The sequence below is a fragment of the Maniola hyperantus genome, chromosome 16 (assembly GCF_902806685.2).
Source record: "Maniola hyperantus chromosome 16, iAphHyp1.2, whole genome shotgun sequence".
NCBI classification, from domain to species: domain Eukaryota; kingdom Metazoa; phylum Arthropoda; class Insecta; order Lepidoptera; family Nymphalidae; genus Maniola; species Maniola hyperantus.
Genome location: NC_048551.1, coordinates 3856632 through 3877606, shown reverse-complemented (window position 1 = coordinate 3877606; position 20975 = coordinate 3856632). Strand labels below are relative to the sequence as shown.

Below are 20975 nucleotides of genomic sequence, written 5' to 3'. Positions count from 1 at the left end.
AAGTCGATTACCATTAACGATCACGTGGAATTGTATATACTATGTTATCTTGTTGAAAATAATATAAAACTAGTATAAAATGACGATTATAATAAATAAACAAATTCTTCACGTATGTTAATCATGCAGCTCTTAAACAAATAAAAATATGAAAGAAAAGGAGCTACGTAGTTAGGGCTACAACATTTACATTAAAATCACATCAAATTATCTAATAACTTATCGTTAATAAGTAGTTTGTAATACTATTATTTAAATTATTATATACAATTATACATACAGAAAAACTTATCACTAAAAAATAGTAGTTTATAATATAAGTAGTTTTAAAAATTAAAAATAGAATTTAAAAAAATACCTACTACGTTGTAATTAATAGGACCAGATATAAGCACATCGTTTTTGGGGCACATAGATATGAGAACTGAGTGATAATAATCTAAATAGAGTAAAAGTCATAACTTATAAACTCAACACTGTACTTAACTAAACAGTTGGAAGCAATTCTTTACAAAAAAAATAAGAATAAACCTTACGTGCAAAGCAATTGCGAAAAATGTAGAACGGTATATTACCTGTTACAATAATTAAGGTAGTGAAATACTTTGATAAGAAATAGATTTATTAATACCTAGTTAAATATTTTAGAACCATTATGACAAGTGTGAAATTACTAGAGATATCTATGCTGATTATTAGCATGTATAACTTGTATATACAAGTTCTGAATATATTTGAATTGATGATTCTAAACTAGTAGAGCCATCCACTTCTGCAGACATATTGGAATGGATGATATGACTTTTAAGCCTATCCAATTAGTTTAGAGGCATTGATTATGTCAGTCGGTTAGTTTGTTTTTTTATTACATATTTATAGAATACTAGCTTATACCCGCGACTTAATCTGCGTGGACTAGACAAATTTCAGACCCCTGTTTTACTCCTTTAGAGATTGGATTTTCAAAAACCCTTTCTTAACAGATGTCTACGACATAATAGTTATCTGCATTCCAAATTTCAGCCCGATTCGTTTAATAGTTTGATCTGTGTGTTGATAGATTAGTCAGTCAGTCAGCTTTTCCTTTTACATCTACATAAGTATTACGAGTACATCCTCATTCCAATCTTTAATACCGGCTAGGCTAGTTTCTAATATTGTTAGTATTAAACGCCAATATAATTTATCACCGATAATGCTATAAGCCAATTCAATAACTCAACTCTAGTACACGATCTGGTTCTTAATTATTATCAGTCCACTTTTTCTTTCAACGACCAATCACTACGGATTAAGCTTGCCTCTCAATTTTTTTATAAAGCCTGCAATATTAAGTAGGTCTTTGCAAAAGCGAATCTCTTTAAAATAATAAATTATATCTCAATAATACTCTTGCTTAAGTCTTGCTATTCTTGAATTATTACAGACCTCTACTTTTCCAACATTTATATTTTTTTTCGTGTTTAAAATTATAGTTATGTTTCATTTTGTTGCTGAAAGTGTAAATGAGTATACTTATGTAAATGTCAGACTATAATAAGGTATTTATAATATACGTTCGAAATTGTAGAACGTTTCGTAACATTAGCAAGTCAAATTGGCGTCGTTAACTTTGAATTCTTTTGTGCGAAATACTTACCAAATATTTTGTAGCAAACTATAATTTGGTTAAATATGTTGGAAACCCGTGAAAGATGTTTAACTTCAACAACGACGGAAAGCCAACTGTATAGCGTAGATAATCTTAATTTATTCAGTACAAACATTGAAGTAGGTGGATTATGGAAATTACCTTTTGTATGGGGCGCGGGGGAGGGACAGGTTCAGGCGCATCGGAATCCCATTCAGAGCTCAGATCATCGCTCGACGCTTCCGTATAGTCCTCGGTCCACGGAACTTCTAACAAGGAACTCTTCATTTGGTCGTAACCAGGCGACATTGTAGGTGGCCCATACCCAGGAGGCAAAGGACTCGCTGCTCTACATTCCTCACAGTTACAAGGCTTAGGACCAAAAGTCTCTTTACAAGGGGAATCTCCTCGCGAACTTGATTTAGATTTCCTTCTGGTATCGTGTTTTCTAGCAGTTCTTGGTGATAGTTTGTTATTGCATTGCGGTGGAATGTAATATCTCGTAGGTTCAGACGACCGTCTACCTGTGTCCGGGACTTCTATTTTCACCGGGGTCAGCAAGGACATCTTCTTCGTCTGCTGCCTATCGGTATTAGCTGGTCTGTCGTCTTCCATGGTGAACCGTATGATGGGTATCGTGAAAGGAAAAGATTCGGGGCACTCCGGCATTATTGTACCTAAGTATCACTTCACAAGCTTCCCGGCGGAATTCGGGAGGGGGTCAACGACATTTTCGACTCACAGTTATGAGGTTATTAGCACATTTTGGGTGACTGCACGCGTGCTAAGGGCGCCGGGCGCGGGCGTCGGTCGAGCGCGCGGCGCACGGACTGCGCGTTTGCGGGAGCTGACTCGCGGGTCGGTTATACGCAGAAAATTCAACTGTGAGCATTTATTTTGTATTCGACATTCGAACCGCGATACGCAAATGATAGCAAAGGTTTGCGTAACCGTGAATGTAACGAGGAATGTACGAATTTCGTTAATGTGCAATTTCGAATTCGCAAATGTAAACGCCGCGTACGTCAATAATTATTATGTCGTAGAGTTTGTGTTATTTACACATTTACAGTATAAAAAAGATTCCGACAAATTGAGAGCCTCCTTATTTGAAGTCAGTTAAAAAAACATTTTTACCTTATTAGATGATACCTATACCTACCTATAAATGCGCCTTCCAATCGGAGGTCGGGGGTTCGATCTTGGGCACGGACCTCTAACTTTTCCTATGCGTTATACCTATGCGTTTTTAAGTAATTAAAATATCACTTGCTTTAGCGGTAAAGGAAAACATCGTGAGGAAACCTGCATGCCTGAGAGTTCTACATAATGTTCTCAAAGGCGTGTGAAGTCTGCCAATCCGCACATGGCCAGCGTGGTAGACTATGGCCAAAACCCTTCTCACTCTGAGAGGAGACCCGTGCTCTGTAGTGAGCCGGCGATGGTTGATCATGATGATGATGATGATGATACCTATAAATGAATATTTCAAATTATTAAAGAAATTAATTATTTCCAGAAATCATCAGATTTCAGAGGCCAATAGAAGTTAGAGAGAAAAATCAAGAAGCAACAGAAGGCGCTCGGAATCATGCATTTTTAACCGACTTTTAAAAAAAGGAGGAGGTTCTCATTTACTCGAAGACGCCTAGACCGATTTGGATTTTTTTTTTTTAAAGCTTATACTTCCTATTCCTATGTGATGCCCATAGATTAATTATTGGTCTCGCTCCGCTCTACGTGGGGCCATAAAAATTTGGTAAATATCTGATGAACATCTTCAAAAAAAGATAATGGAACTCCTCAGCGGATAAGAGTAAAAATTAAAAAATAATTTTATTTATTACTGAATATACTATGTATACAAGATATTTATTTATTTTATTTTATTCAGATATAAGTTAGCCCTTGACTGCAATCTCACCTGGTGGTAAGTGATAATGCAGTCTAAGATGAAAGCGGGCTAACCTGGAAGGGGTATGGCAGTTTTTTTATTTAAACCCACACCCCTTTAGTTTCTACACGGCATCGTACCGGAACGCTAAATCGCTTGATGGCACGGCTTTGCCGGTAGGGTGGTAACTAGCCACGGCCGAAGCCTCGCACCAGAAGAGTCAATAATAATAGTTCTATAATAATATTTTTTGGGGTCGGTGCCAATGAGGTGCCAGCCATTGTGGAGTCTCAACATGAAGTATAGCCGATTCGCGCAGGTAATAAGCTAAATTGGCACCGGCTCCAAAAAATATTATTATAGAACTATATTAACTCTTTTATACATAGTAGGTATATTCGGTAATAAATTAAATTATTTTTTAATTTTTAGTATTTGTAAATAGGTATTGAAGTTGGTTTTTATTTATTTTTTTGTAATTTTTTTAAGTCCGTTCCAGTCCAGAATCTTAAAGATGTCTTCCAAAGCTGCGGTAAAGAGCTTCGGGGAGATTTAGAACATCTCCCAGTACGTCGCACTCCCTGCTGCAATTGGATTGGTGTCGTAGTTATGGACTGACATGCTGGCGTTTTGGTACTACCACTTCAGCACTTAGATATACCTACCGATAGTCGATCCGGCATTAACTCTGTAAAGACCTTAATGCGGCCCAAGTTTCCACCGAATCGAAGGCTTTCTCATAGTCTACAAACGCCAAGCAAAGTGGTCGATTGACGATTCTACTTTTTTTTTTCTTTTGTATAACCTGCCGCCGCGTGTGGATGTGATCTATGGTACTGACGCCTTTCTGGAATCCGGCTTGTTTGGGAGGCTGGTAGTCGTCATACCTAGGAGCGACTGTGCTTGACTTTTCATAATGCCTCTGTGAAAAACACACAGACAGACAAGCTGACAGACAATGATCCTGTAAGGTTTCCGTTTTCCATTTTGCGGTACGGACCCCTACATTAAACAAGCTTTCAAAAGAATATTCTACACAGACTTCTAAATTAGCATCGATGTGCGTCAACGAAATCATTGTACCAATAGTACGCGACAGGTCGAGATGGCATTCGGTGTATGAGGCGGGTGGACGCCCCGCACACCCGTACGTCACCCGCGGTCACCCGCACTGTGTTAGCGCAGGGCTGTGCGGGTGTGCGAGGCGTTCACTTCCGGATTGCCATCTCGACCTGCCGCGGACTATACATAGTAGATACCTATCTACTTAGATACAATTTATAAGGCGGCCATTAGACGATAGGTTTTACATCTGACAAATCCGTCAATCATTCATCATCATCAACATTAATCCATCGCCGGCAAGCTCCCAGTATGATAAGCGTATGACCATAATCCACTACGCTGTCCAAGTGTGTATTGGTAGACTTCACACACTGTTAGGAACATTTTTGAAACTTCTCAGGCATGCAGGTTTCCTCAAGACATTTTCCTTCACCGTTAAAACAAGTGATATTTATTTGCTTAAACCGTACATACCTAACTCCTGAAATCTAACCCCGAAATCCCCGAATAAGAGGCGACATAAGCCGACATCTTACAATCAATGCTTCATGAATGATTGATAGAGCTCAGAGCAGATAATTATCCACATATCTGTCAAGCATACACAGTTATCGCTCTATGCGGTACGTTATACATACGTCAATCTCAGCAATGACTGTGGCAAAACTGACATCAAAACCTACCGTCTAATAGACACTTAAGTAAGTAAGTAAGTAGGTACATAACATACGAATATTTTGTTGAAGTTAGTATTACATAATATAAGAAGTAAATATTTATAAGTGACATTAACAGCTGGAGACTTTACAGTGCTATATTGAGACATTAAAGTTGACTTATAAGGTAAATTCAGCATGTTTCTAATGTCTACCGTGCAATATTGAATACCTGCTTAAAACATTGATGTGCCATAATATTTAACTTCGTCTAGTTAGAAGTACGTGTATATTTACCTCCGGCTTCTTCAGTATTTTTATGGTTATATTTTTTCCATCATAAATAACTTTGATATTCATCTGACATCTCTATTACTAGGCCTAATTTAATAAAACAAGTTAAAAGAAATAGAATTTCTATTTCAAATTGTAGTAAAATTTATTTAGTTTTTTCTTCGAATAGAAAATCTTACTGCAGCTTTCTCTAGAACTAAAACTTATAAATGTATTTATTCAAGTGTTATAGCTACTATTAAAGTGTCTTAAGAAACTTTATCTTTTTCTACTACATGAGATATTTCTCTCATAAAATGTAAAAGGGAGCCTGTAAATGGCAAAAAGTTTATAAAATTATGTGAACGGCCGGACGAAATGGTCAAACGCACTATTCTGTATCGTTAATCGTAATCACGCAATCATTGCCTCTTGAATCTTGATGCCTTAAGAGATTTAAAAAATAATGAGCCTTTAAACTGTAGTCTTGGCTGTAACCATACATTATGACAGACGTAAATAGCAACTTAAAAATATCTGACCGCTTTATCGACCGTTTCTCTTCAGCAGCTAAAGCGGAGAATTTTTGCAGCTTAGGGTTCAAACGAAAGGCCCAGGAGCAGCTTAGGCATACGAGTGGGAGCTGAAGCTACCTGTATTGCTAACATAGCTCAAGCGTGTGCATAGACGTCAAAGTTATCTTAGAGACGCTAGAGATTTTTTAAAGAGATTTTTGCTGTTAGACCTGCGCCTGAATGCTCGTGACTTAGCGATGGAACATGGATGCTAACTATGGGCCTAATAAGAAAATTCAAAATCATTTTACTAGTTACGGAGAGAGCTTGATTGCTTGCTCAGAATATCTCTACGTGATTAAAAATGAAAATGCAATGAGCCCTAGAAGAACCTATCTAATGCAACGAACTGAAGTAGCACTGGGCGGGCATATACCTAGTTCGGAGAACAAATAGACGTGGGGTCTCTAGGTGCTCAAATGGTGACACTCAAAAACCAACTAAACTACAAACATAGCGTTGGAAGACCTCCATCAGGTAGAAGGACGATCTCTCCCCAATTCTCTGCGCATTGTCTCCAACAAAGAGAGGAACGATCAGCGATTATGAAGTTTGGATCATAGTGGCTTTGACTTTGGCTAGATAACAGATACTTAACAAGAACATATTAAAAAATCTTTCAGCTAAGTATAAAGTTTTTTTTATTTTCTTCGGAGTAGTATTAGAAATCACGTCATGTATTGCCAGACACTTAGTATTGTGGCAACCACCTGCCAGACACCCAAGACATTAAAGTTTAAGGATGTCTGGCAGGAAGTTGCCACGATACACATGACCGCGTTCTGTGAAAATCCTTCTCCTTGCAGAAACTCATATCCAGCTGTGGGCACTTATCGGTAACAACGGCGACAATCGTAATGCAGACCTTTCTCACCTTTTAGGTAAAAAAGGGAGCTTCAAATACGTCATTCATTAAAGCCCCATAAATAATTCATTAAAGCTTATTATCTTAATTGATTGGCATTGAGCTTCTCTTTCGAGATGTAGTTTTATAGGCATTTCGTCGCCTTTTTAATAATTGACGTCATTTATAAATACTTATGTGTTTTTATTTTCCGGGCATATTTTATCTGATAGTTTATAATCATTTATGATATCAATTTGTCTGTCAGTTGATGACAGACTTGCTTGATTAATGAATTGTTGCTAGTGGTTTTTAAAAGCTGACCCCAATTTCGCCCGGGTGAAATTTCTGAAAACCCTTTCTAAGTGGGGGACAAAATCTGAATGCTTAATTTGCACGTTGAGTCAGTCAGTTTAGTCTTTTATAATATTATATGTTACCTTGAGTGTGTTAAATATGAAGAAGAAATTCTAATATTATAATATTATAATTATTATTAAAATGCGAAAGTGTGCTTGTTTGTCCCCCCCTTCACGCCCTAACTAATTTAACCAATCGACTTGATTTTTGGCAAAGAAAATCAAAGAGTTTCCACGGGATTTTTAAAATCTAAATCCACGCCGACAGGTATCAGCTAGTACCTACCTACTGTATTATTACATACATAGTACATACCATATTATATTTATTTTAAGAGAAGATGGAAACAAATAAACTATTAATAAACTTAAATCTAAAAAAAAAGAAAACAATATTAAATTAAAACTAAAATAAATTAAATTAAATCTAAAACCTCATCGAGACCACCGCAGCGAGGCATTGTACCCAAGATGCTGGCAGCATTACCCCTTTGGATGGCCAAACTAATTCTTTGGCCAAGGTAGCTGCCAGCTCTCGGGTCCCCGGTTGACTCGATAACTCTTTTCGCAATTTCTTCAAAAAGAGCTCGAGCCCCCGGGCCCCACGGCCCCAAGGTCTCCACACCAAAAGGCACGAATACGAAGCTCCCATCGAGGTTTTCATATTTGCGCCTTTTGGCCTGTTCGGCGCTGATGGCCGCTGCACCCGCCATAGAGGAGGTCGCCTGAATGTGGGATGCAGCTAAAGTGTCTACACAAGTTGCATCCCAAACAAGCGACCTGCCCATCTTCCACGGTACGAGCGTCATACCATCAGGTCTCTTGCCATCGCCACGTGCCAAACCAATAGGTTCTAGTACAGCTGGCACATGGGCGGTGGCAAGGGACCTCCGGATGATGTCGTTAAGGGTACTATGGCGGGAGAAGCGACCAGCGCTTCTCGAACAGGAGAGCCCATGGTGGCCGAAGGCGTCAACGCAGTCACCGCAGTGGCAACGGTGAGGCTGGTTTATTGTGGCGCCAAGCCTTATATATTATATTATACATCCTAAATTATAAAGCTTCGTATATATTCCATAGGAATGTAATGTGAAATTCAGAACCGAATATATAGGAATTTTAAGTATAGTACGCGACAGGTTGAGATAGCAATCGAGGAGAGTCCCTGCACACCTACACAGCCCCCGCACTAACCCGGTACGGGCAAGCGCGGGTGACATGCGGGTTCACAGGACGTGCCCCCGCCTCATACATCGTAAAGTTTAAATATATTGCTCATAAAAAATATTGATTTTCAAAAAATCTATCTTTGTATCTATTACTGGTTCGGAAATCATTCAGTTTCTATATGTTAGAATAATTAATTACTTACCTACATATATCTATATCCTCAAGAAAGATTTGTTAGTAGTCTAACTGGTTATTACAGGTAAAAACACTAAATTTAATTAAGATTTATATTAAGATATCACTGAGAACAAAAATGCATTATCTTGAAATTAATTACGTAAATAATTAAATTAAAAACTAAAACCCGCAAATGGAAAGCCCCGTGTGGTTTTGTGGTCAAATAAAATTTCATTAGTCAGTTCAAGTCCTGACTTTAAATGGCAAGGTATGTACCTACCTAAATCTTTTCAGCCACAAAATGACTCTGATTTTTAAATCATACTATTATTTCTATTTTCCTGTGTGTGTCATACTTAGATATAGTACGCGACAGGTCAAAATGGTAATCGGGGTATGCGGCGGGGGGACGCCCCGCACGTCACCCGCGCCATCCCGCACCGGGTTAAAGCGGTGGTGCGGAGGCTGTGCGGGTGTGCGAGACGTCCCTACCACGATTACCATCTCGATCTGTCGCCTACTATACGTAGATAGTAGGTACATTGTATTGCGTAACTTGAATGAAGAGAAGGCTTAGATCAAAGCTTTTGCTCTAGATTGCATGATTACAAAAATAAAATAACTGAATATTCATGAAAATTCAATTTTTTTCCAAAATGTCATGCAATTATGAATTCGGCCCGCGGGATTTTTAAAAACTTAGGTATAGGTGCGGCCCTCATTTAGTGCAACTCTTTTTTTAAATCTGAATATAATATTTTCGCTTGACGATAAACGCAAAAGCTTGACGCACTTCGTAATAATATAAACATAAAAATGCTAAACGGTATGCACATTAAGTGGATGATGATTTATATCTTTGGTATGGCCATTATAATATTATCTCTGTTAAGATTTTTGCTTATTCGTCATTTCTTAAAATAGCAAGAGTTTTATGAAACTAATTTTCTATTTTATCTTTTTATCATTAAAACCCTATTAGTTTATTAGGTATCTACTTAATTAACTATCCACAATCTATAATACTTAAATATGATATTTTAATCTGTTGTTCTATGATCCTTATCCATATTCGACACTCATATTTTTATCACTAGACATCCATTATATTCGAAAATGTGTTAGTTTGTTGGCTTGTTTGGTCTTCAATCACATCGCAACTGAGCAACGGATCGACGTGATCTTTTGCACGGGTATACCTAGTTGAATACATTGAGAATGACATAGGTAGTGAGTAGTGACATAACAAGGAGGCTCTCTCCCCTAATTCTTTATGTCACGGCTCAGCACTAGCTTTATTTCTGAAGACGGACATTGACTACTTTTTTACCGCGGCAATAAAGGCTTATTCCAATGAGATAACAGAAATTCCTAACCAAACAGCCCAATTAAATTTACTTACAGTCTCATATTTTTGAAGTTGATTAAAAAAGAAAAACTCATCAGTCCAACGACCCCTCGAAATTCAAAAGGTTCGGGAGAAAGGACTGATGGTGACGTGCCAGAAACTAGTGACGCACGCGCGTGTCTGGATATTCAAAACGTGTCCGGTGACGTCACTAGGGGCGCTCTCACAAATTTACATGAGCCGTAAACGCATAGACATACAAAAACGAAAGATACACAGTCCCACAGCCAGCTGACATCAACTCGTCGAGTCGTCGAAAGTCAAAAGATGCGAGAGAAAACGACAATACAACATCTAAAGATCCTGCTACTAATAATATTCATTTCATACTAGCCTGAAAGTAAAGTAATAGTATTATATTTTTAATTACTTTTGTTTTGGTTTTAGACTAGTATGAAAACTATTGAAAACAGTGTAAGTTATTGAAAATTTAGATTCACGAGTATACATATTGCACAAGTTACTTTTAATATCCCTCTTTCGGGACCTTACGAAGAGAGTTCGATTGTGTTATTATTGGTTATGAACCTATATTTTAGCAAGAGGCCTAATTCGCAGAAAGCCCTTCTGAAACTCTTCAATTTAGCGGGAAACCTGCACATGAGTGAGGAGACTATATTCAGATAGATATCTTGGATTTTGTATATCAGTGACCAAACATAAAATGTATCAAGGTAAAAAAAACCCTATTTTAATCCATCAAAGTTCAAAGTCCCAAGCATTAAATATAAATGACATAAAATACAAATACGGCGTGAATAACTACGCTCCTACGTCAAGCAAGTGGAGCGCATCGTTTTTACTTCATTATAAATGTTAATTGTAGGCCTGCTGAATAAGCCTGGTCATTGAATCGTCAGTAAATGGGTGGCACTTCCTGGTTAGGGTCCGTTCAGACCGGCGCGGAGAGGATCGATGAGCGTATATTTTAGTTTCAATGGTTCCGTATGGACCCTATCTCTGCCTTCGCTGTTCGTCCATGGCCCCCCAGTTAAAAGTGAGCAGCGGGCATATCCTCTTGCGCATCTTGCCGTTTGGCTTAGGAGTTCGGACCCACGGCAACAGCATCACAACCACAGATTAGAGAAGTAGACTCATCTGTAATCACAACCCCCTCTTGATTCATCGCCATCATAATAATCATTAGGTATGTAGGTAGGTACAAGTTCCAAACAAAGTCAAAGTCAAATTATTTATTACGCTTACTGATGGTCAAAATTGTTAATTTGTAAGATCATAATTATAGTGGTGATAATTAATTACGTACCTACTTAAAACTAAAGCTACGAGGCTTAAAACTAAACCATCGCTATCCTACTATTTTAAGCACAGGATTCCTCTCAGATTGAAAATGGCCTAGGCCATAGTCCAGATTGGCAGACTCAGACGTTCGAGAACATTCGGAACATTCTCTTAGGTAGGTATACAGAACTTAAGTTTTGAAAAGTTAGACGTGCGTGCTCGGGATAGAATTCCGAACCCCCGAATAAGAGACCGACGACGTCTTGACGAGTGATGATGATGATGAATAATTACATATATCAAGTAACTAGCAACCCACCCCGGCTTCGCACGTGTAGCTCATTACAATTTTCGAAGGGATCTCTATTTTTTATTAGAATAAAATATTGCCTATGTCACACAATGTAGCTTTCTGCTGGTGAAAGAATTTTCAAATTCGATTTAGTAGTTCCAGAGATTACCCCCTACAAACAAACTTATAAAATTTACCACTTTATAATATTAAAGTACCTATCGATAGATGATTTTATACAAACGCGAAAAGTGAAAAAAAAAGTTTAGTAAAAAAGCTTTTTGCAATGAGCTTTTAAAATACAAAAAAGCGCCATCTTTAATATCGCTGTAAAACTGCGAAGGTAGATTAAGCTCACGATGATATATCGTCTCTACGTTTGCCCATGCGCACGCGGCGCTTTACTTAAAACTTTTCTGTGCCGTCACTAGATAGCGCTAGCATACAATTATGTTACATTCCTATTACATTAGCATTCAAATAACAAGAGTATTCTCCTACTAGGTAAGTATATTAGTATACGTCTACTATTTTTACTGGACTACGAGTCGGTTCCCTCATAATCTATATTATCAATATATTATGTACTAGTAAATAAAATTGAAGAGTCTGTCTGTTTGAGCAGGTTAATCTTCGGAACGGCTGAACCTATTTTGACATGACTTTCACAGACAAGTACATAATTAGGAATAAAACAAGGATTAACCAAGGAGCAGTTGTGTTCTTTCTATTAATATAATATCTGTCCCGGCTTTACTCACGTGTTAAGTCGACGTTAGTCCGACTAGTTTCGAACCCATCCGGAGTCCTTTTTCAAGGGAGTCAGTTCGCGCACGCGTCGGGGTTGTGACTGCGAGCTGCTGCCCGTAGAGCCCGTTGTTCTTTCTAGCTATGTTACACCGAAATCTCCAAGATTTCTGAACCGATTTGCGTAATTTTTTTTAATCAATTTGTGACATTGCCCCATAAAAAAATTAGATTCCAACTCCTCCACCGAGTAGAGTAAACTCCTCAATCCTGATGCTGCAGGGGACCTGACCACCAAGACTGATGGGCTATAGAAACTGTCGGTTATGAATTGATATTGAGGTAGGTTCTTACCAAGTAAAGACTCTTTGAACTCGAGGCTCAGCCCTGATGCTGTAAGGAATTGCCAAATCATGCGTTTACATGTTTTTACGAAATTTGGTATTGCATCCTTGCATCTCCGGGCTACTATGGATATAGGCTACTTTTTGTCCTGGGAAAATCAAAAGTTCCCACGGGATTTTTAATAATAATTTAATCAAACCATCCGCAATAATTGTCGATAAGTTACCAAGCAACGTTGTTGATTATGAAAAAAGACTAAAAAAAATATCAACATTGTTAAATAACTTATCAACAGTTTACAAATAGGATTGATTAATTATTAATTTCAACCGTTAGCAGAGATAATATATTGCCGTTAGTGACTTATCGAGAGATAGAAAAATTATTAATTTCGGCCTCAATATTATATTGATAGTCCACTTATGCACGTGTTAGCATGACAAATAAACTTACTGCCAGACTAAACAGTCCGCTCCAGCGATGGCAAAAATAATTTTTACGACCGGAAATTGAACCCGTGACGCTAGCGGGCCTCTGTCAACTGTGCCAGCGTCACTGTACTATAATTTTATAGCTCAATAAAATTTTATTAACCTTAGGCCTAACGCACATAAGTAGGTAGGTACTTACCTATTGGATATCTTTGTACACTATTATGGCAACTATAGTACGTTAGTACTATTATATATTCTGTGACTATAGTAGGTAGTACTTAGGTAGACGTAACTACCTATTGGAATTGTTGGGAAAATCCTCTTCTATGATACCTATTACTTAAAATATTATTTTTCTGTTTTTACTATTTCAGAAGGTATTAATTATTGAATTACCATACCTACCTATGTGTAGTATGTATACCTAATGTCCTACCTACCTAATACATAGTCGTATAAATTGGCTGGACATGAAATATTCAAACGGGTAGGTACTTAATATAATTAATTATACATTTTTCGTTTAAAAACTTCAATTAAGCCCATGTTTAACTGAGATTGATAATGAAGCTTTTGAGCTTTTTATAGTAAAAGGCTTTAGAAACGTATAGTTATTCGCTTTAAAATGTGTTGCTATAAACCAAAAGCTAGGCAAAGGGGTGAATTTTAGGGTGATCTATGGTGAAAAGACACAATTATATTATTATTATTTCAATGGCCTTAAAATTTTTACGACTACATTGCCCAATATCTAGGTACCTACCTAACTTTTGTAAAATAGGCAAATATGGAAAACAATAGAGTTATCTACAATATTAGAACATCATTCTTTCATTTTTATAAAGTGCAAACTTAATTAAAAATAAAAAATAAAAAGAACATAATATTAAGTATTATTACAGAAATATACACCTACAAAACACAACATAATATTATTATTATTATGTATAGTAGAACAACAACAGACAAATAAAAGGAATATAAAAATTAACAACTAAGTAAAATACGTACCTTTCTAAGTCCTTTGCTCGCATCCGGATTGGGGAGATAAAAGTCCACAATTCCCAACAAACAGTCGTCACACCGACACACATCACTTGGCAGAGAGGACATCGATCCAAAACTGCTGCAACTATCCATTGAGTCCGTTCGCACTAGCTTGCCCGTGCTCAGAGCCTCCATTTTAGCCACAAGCAAAGACTCCATGAGAGACCGCGGTCGTGCAGGGGACCGGGAACGACGCGGGAAGTCAGGGGACAAGGATAAAGTTCGGTCTAATAAATCCGGGGACAACGGCCTGTGGCGTGAGAAGTCCAAAGATAGATCTGGGGTTAAGGCTCGTCGCGCTATGTCAGGGGACATCGGGCAGGGGACCAGGTCGCCCGACCCCGCGCGCGATAGTGGCGGTGTCACGCTCCGACAATGGGACGATGTCATCTTGGATGCCCGCATTGGTTAGGCTTCCGCTATTACACTTAACACTTCACTGATCACAATGGGTCTGTTTGTTTCTCCGTTTTGTACACTGGGCGTCGCATGTTTTTTGTTATTTGTTTATTTTGTTTTTGTTGTAACGTTCTGCACTGTTAGTTTTGGAGTCATGCCACTATACATGAGGTTAACGAGTCGTTTTTCAGTTGACTTTATAACTGGAAGGTTCAAATTAAAAGGCACGTTTAAATCGTATCTAGGCCCTTACTGCTAATATACATCATTGTCATACATTCGACGTGCATAATATTACTATATCATGTCATGTAGTATGCCTACCTGTACCTACCTATAGCAGTGTGTGCAGTACGCGGCCGAAAGTAATGTACATCGATTTTTAGAAGGAGATTTGTAGAGCACCGTCTCTGTCGTCAGCGACAAAATGTCATATAGGTATGAGTAACAGAGACAACGACGACTCTACAAAGACGAAATGTCATTCTAAAGGCCGATGTACATTACTTTCGGCTGCGTACTATACTTCTTCTTCTTCTTTTCGAGTCGACGGTCACCTCAAACACGGGCAGCCCAAAAAGCCGCAACCGCGATTGCTCGGTCGGTAGCGTTGTGCAGCTCCTCGTTCGTGCAGGCTGTCGGGCACGCAGGGCACCCAGTCATGTGCGCAATGGTCTGTTTCGGATGACCACAGATGCACTGCGTATCATGTACCGAGATAAAGCCCCAATACCCAATACTTAACTATTTGGGTAAAATGACCTAGCCTAATTACCTAGGTAAATACAAATACCTAACGGACATAACAGAATCCTAACCTAAAGTAGTGTAATTAAAGACCAATTACTTATTTACCTACTTAATTATTTAAAAAGCTCAAAACACAAACGTGCTTTTAACATTAATTGTTCAAGACAGTTCACGATTATTGTATCAAGGAACCGATGTGTAATTAGTACTTAATTATTGTAAACCAATTAAATGCCAATTAAACTGTTCAAAAAGACAAGATGGTAGTCTGTGTGCTTTGTGGTTAAAATATTTTATGTGAAAGAGTTCATGGACCGTAATCCATACTCCATACTTAATATTATAAATGCGAAAGTGTGTCTGACTGTCTGTCTGTCTGCTATCTTTTCACGGCCCATCCGTTTAACCAATTTTGATGGTATTTGGTACAGAGACAGCTTGCATCCCGGGGAAGGACAAAGGTACTTTGATTCCGGAAAATCAAACAGATCCGACAGGATAAAAAAATCCACGCGGACGAAGTTGCGGGCATCATCTAGAAAATAATAATGAGAGTCGATAAATTACAATTAACGAATTATTATTGCAATTAAAAATCAATGAAATTGTTCAACATTTGCGAAGAATTCCAGAAGCATAAATCAAACAGTATACGCGCCAGAGCCTGAGTTCAACTTCGAAGTCGAAATATTTCACATTTTCAAGCGTAACATACCTACCTACTTATACTCGTACAATTCATATCCATTTTCCATTCTTTAGTATGTATTATAAATGCGACACTGTGTCTGTCTATCTACCAGCTTTTCACCATCCATTAAATTACGAGAAATTTGGTCAAGATTATGTAGTTTGCATCTCATCTCATACCTAGACTCCTTTTGGTCCCGGAAAATCAAAGAGTTCAGCGAAATTTTTGGATCCTCATGGATGAAATCGGAGGCAAATACTTTCTTCGTTCAGAGAGCTTGCACCCTAAAGACGGACATAGATTACTTTTGTCCCGGAAAATCAAAGAGTTCGCCTCGGATTTGTAGTAAAACCAACGGACTCCACGCGGACAAGGTCGCAGGCATCTAGTATATTATGTAATATTTTTTTTAATCAGTAGGTACCCATATTATAAATGTGAAAGTGTGTTTGTTTGTTGGTTTATTGGTTTGTTGGTTTGTCCTTTAATCACGTCGCGACGGACCAACGGCAACGGATCGACGTGATTTTTGGTATGAGAGTGACATAGGCTACTTTTAATGCCGGAAAATCAAAGAGTTCCCACGGGATTTTAAAAACATAAATCCACGCGTACGAAGTCGCGGGCATCAGCTAGTAAAACTTAAAGCTAGCGTTATCTAATTACTATATCATGCCCGCGTGGAATAGTACCAAGAATACTGGCTGCATTTTTGCGCTGGACAGCCAGGCTGATCCGTTGGGCAATTATGTAAATAAATAATTCTATAAAATATGGCCGTTAAATTTATTAGTTGTACGGTTCAAAAATTCGCAAAAAAAAATGTTACGTTACAAATAATTCATATTTATTAAAGAACATTTTACTTTGTCCAAGCCCTGAATTATTATAGAAATGGAGCCATATATCAAGTTTGGACCGCTGGTATGTTTACAAGTTATTACTGGTGTATTATTTATTCTCTTCACGTACAAAATATAGCCTTCGCGAGCCTTGCGCGGGCGCACCCGCGAGCGTAACGTCAAAAATACGTGAAAACTATACCTAGGACTTCTATAAGAGTTTTCACCGCGGGATTTTTTCTGCAGAATTCTGTAACATGGAAACTGTATGAATCCGTCCACGCATATTTTTTTGCGAGTGCGTGCGGCTTTATAATAATTAACATTTTCCTTAGTCACATAATCACAGAATTTTGCGGAAAAAAATCGTACGGTGAAAATTTGCAGCGCGTGCTTGCCTTTTTTGCTCTCTCAGCATAAAATCAGTCGTATACCTTGATAGGGGGTCGAGACCCCTTCCATTAATCACATAATCGTAACAGTTTTCTTTGCATAATAAAATCCTTAACCTCCTAATGCGGTGCAGTGGGCTCCCAGAGTCTATTTTATATATTAAGCACCTATCTAGCTAGGGTAATAGAGACGGGGAGACCCCAAAAATGACCCCTTTTAATTTTGGGAAATGCTGAAATAGTGAGAGCGTACATGTACTGTAGGTACAGCATACTCTGTTTCACTTTAATTAGTTATCAATTATCATTCTTTTTGTAATTCGGTATTGGACAACTAGTCAAATCAGTAACTTTTTATCAAATGTCAAAACGCGCGCTTAGTATGCGAGATTCTATGAAATATACTGAAATGTGACGTCACAATCATTCGACGAGCTTTTTTTAGTTTATTCGATGATTTAAAATGGTTATTACACTTAAAACTACCAAAGGGCGTGGATTTAACATAATATTTTGGAAGACCCTCTATTCAATAGGTAATCACTGAGAAATAATTTATTTTTGACACAGGCAAATACCCAATTAGGTATGTACCTCTAGGTACTTATTTATAGTTACGAATTTTGAGCAAAAAGTTATCAAGTTGGAATCTCCTTGATCTGTGAATGCTGATGATACTTAGTTGAAACTCTGTGCTGAATGTTGTAGGAAAAAACATAAATATTTCATTATTCAACTGAGCAATGATCAGCTTAGCAATAAATCTCCGGTAAACAGTTAATTCCTATGCGCATCCACGCTCACGTTCTGGGTGGGCTTTAACAAGACTACGCAAGCTTTTTCTATCAAGTAGCTAAAATGTAGTAGGTAAACCCTGCAATAAAAATACAATAAACTCGTCGATTTTCATTTGAAATAACGTAACTTTTAATGGTTTTGTGAAGTACCTCTTAAACGGAAACATTAATAAAAAGGTTGTTAGTATAAAATGCTAATATGACTATTTATTTAATTAATAGATTCACTTAGTACGAATGGTAAGTGGTAAGTACATACCTACAAAACCAGATCGACATACCTACCCAATTTCTGTGTTTCAATTTCAAAACAGAACTGTGGGAACCACAGTAAATGTCACTCGAAGAACGAGCTAGTCTACCAGTTCGTGATTAAGACGTGATTCGAGGACAAACCAACAAACAAACAAACACACTTTCGCATTTATAATAAGGGTACTGATAAGTGGCAGAACGGATGTATTAAAAAATAAGTATTTAACGCTTATTTATTTTAACTACCATTACCTAATAAGTAATAACCCCTGTGACATAAAAATAAATTATGTAAAGTATCAATCTACTATTTGTGTTGACATTTTGAAAAATCAAAATCATTTAACTTTATGAGGTCATAGAAGCGGAGACTTCAATGAAAAAAAAGATATGCTAATACAGATCATATCGACAAGTGGTTCAGTCTAAATTGGCATAATCGATTCTCGATCGATTTAAATATGATGTAGATACTGCACCAAGAGCTGGTCAACGATTGTACAAAAATGTTTATCAGGGCATTCTTCATTATCGAGAGCCGCTGGATTCGGGCGGCGCAAGACCGCACACGCCACTAATTTCCTACAAGAGTCCTATGTCCAGCAGTGGACGTCTATTGGTTGACGATGATGTTGATGATGATGAAAAAGTTAAAGGTATTGTAAATATTGGTTCTTGAGATAGGGAGGGAGGTTTGAGGTTTGTTAAAGTGTATCTACTGAAGATATACAATTATCGTATATTCGTGTTGGGTACTTGAAATCAGGTGCGAATAAGTATCTACCTACCTTCTGTTACCTATAAATAGTACCCAAAATGTTCAAACTTAGAGCTTGACATTGCTTTTAGGGCCAGTATGCAAATATAACAAGTATTCGTTGCTTTACTGCAGAGTGCAGACTCGTAATTTCATACGCAGGAAACATTTTGTCCAACTGCATTTTTTAATTCCGATTTTTTTGGGATCTTTTAATCACTATGTGACTATGTCAGATCCATAATAACCTAATTAAATTTCTCTCTATTTTAACTTAGTAACTAATCTTACCCGTTAATAGTTGTACTCAGCCAAATTCTCGTACAACTGATTTTAAAACGGTTCAACAATCTTGGAAACAAGTTTAAAACGGTATGAACGAATTATACACTCGCTCTCTGACTACATGACTACCGATTTGGAAAGTGGATGTATAAAATATGTCGTCCGCATGGAGCAATTTACATAATTCCTTTCCCATAGCGAATGACGTTGATATAATGCGAATTAAGCGATGTATTTCCTATTGGATAGAATTTTTGACAGACTACCTTCGCTATAAATTCGTAGTCGCTCAGAAGTTATATTGTGGACTGTGGTATCTCTCTGAAGGATAAAAGTCCTAAACTAGGAAGTTCGTGGAAGATAAGTAATTGATAAAACAAAACTTCAGAGGATTATCAAGTTGAAACAGTACTTACACAGAGTCAATTATGTAGGTATGTCGCAGACCCGTTGGCCGCTATGGCAGACGCGTTTTGGAGTGGAAACCGCGTTCCGGAAAGCTTAGGACTGAGTGATGAATTTCTGGATTTTAACATTAATAAAAACAATAAGAAGGTAGCGGAATGGGGGTGGATGAGGCTAGGTGGAGGACCGTGAGTGGTCATTGGTAGCGCACTCTCCAAAAGGCCTATGTCTATCAGTAGCCGTGTGCAGGTCATAATAATATGATGGATGGAATTTCGTTTATTCGCTACTTAAATGGTTTGTACATAATTATTATCTAAGAAAATTTTCATATGTCTTCTAAAATATTCACGCCATAGAAAATCTTTCCGCTCCGCTTAGGTAGAAACCGGACCTAATACGTGTATTGCTACAGGGTATGACAATAGTCCTTTACCTATATTAATTAGTGAACAAGTAGGTAGATATGTTAAAGTAGGTATAGCACGCAGGTTGAGATGGCGATCGGGGTGGGGACGTCAGGCGTGCTAACCCAGTGCGGGATAGCGCGGGTGACGTGTGGGTATGCGGGGCGTGCCCCCGCCACATACCACGATTGCCATCTCGACTGTACTCATCTGTACTGCACGGTAAACCACACCTATTTTTTACTCGATACACCCACCGAGAGGTTCTAACTCCTCCCCCTTCTCGTTTAATGCGTAGAAAAGAAAAGCATATGAAACCAAAAGAAAACTGCCGATAATAAAGAGCTAGGGCACTCTAAAAGCTCGAACTACGGTAAATCCACATATTCCCGTAAAACCAAAGATTTACCAAGTCGTATTAATGGTAAATGGCTGATCTGTTCTTTCAAAGGTACCTACCGTGACTACAGAGCACATGAGTCTTTTCTTTTGGTAACGATCTTAGGTAACCATCTTACTGCATCATCACTTGCCATCATCTAATTGCAGCCAAGCACTAGCTATAAATTAAAAAAAAACAGGTAGGTAGGTACCTACCTACAGTTGACGCCACGTGGACGCAATGTAGAGATTCCCTAACATTATGGCCCCGTATGCCCATTGCCCCGTATGAACACCTATAAACTTTTATTCACGACTCATGACCATAAAGTGTAATAAAACGTCTTAAAGATTATCCAATTTTGCCCTTATACGGAGTAAATTACAAAAGGTTTTAAACTATCATTACTTAATACGCATGAGCTCCGCGGCTCAGCATCTTCTTACAAATATCTT

General features: G+C 37.9%; 1 protein-coding gene across 3 annotated transcripts in view; it reads right to left on the bottom strand.

Moving 5' to 3' along the window:
* Positions 1 to 20975, bottom strand: part of IP3K2 (Inositol 1,4,5-triphosphate kinase 2) — a 142618-nt gene that overhangs the window by 54321 nt on the left and 67322 nt on the right. Inside the window, exon 1 of one of the 3 annotated variants that reach the window (XM_069504006.1) lies at positions 14123 to 14695. The exons of 1 other annotated variant lie outside the window; for it this stretch is intronic. In XM_069504006.1, coding sequence (XP_069360107.1) covers positions 14123 to 14563 — 441 coding nt within the window. In that variant the 5' untranslated portion in view covers positions 14564 to 14695. Of the gene's footprint in view, positions 1 to 1792; positions 2473 to 14122; positions 14696 to 20975 lie in introns of those variants that run through there. One more of the 3 variants, XM_034977116.2, reaches the window with a different exon arrangement.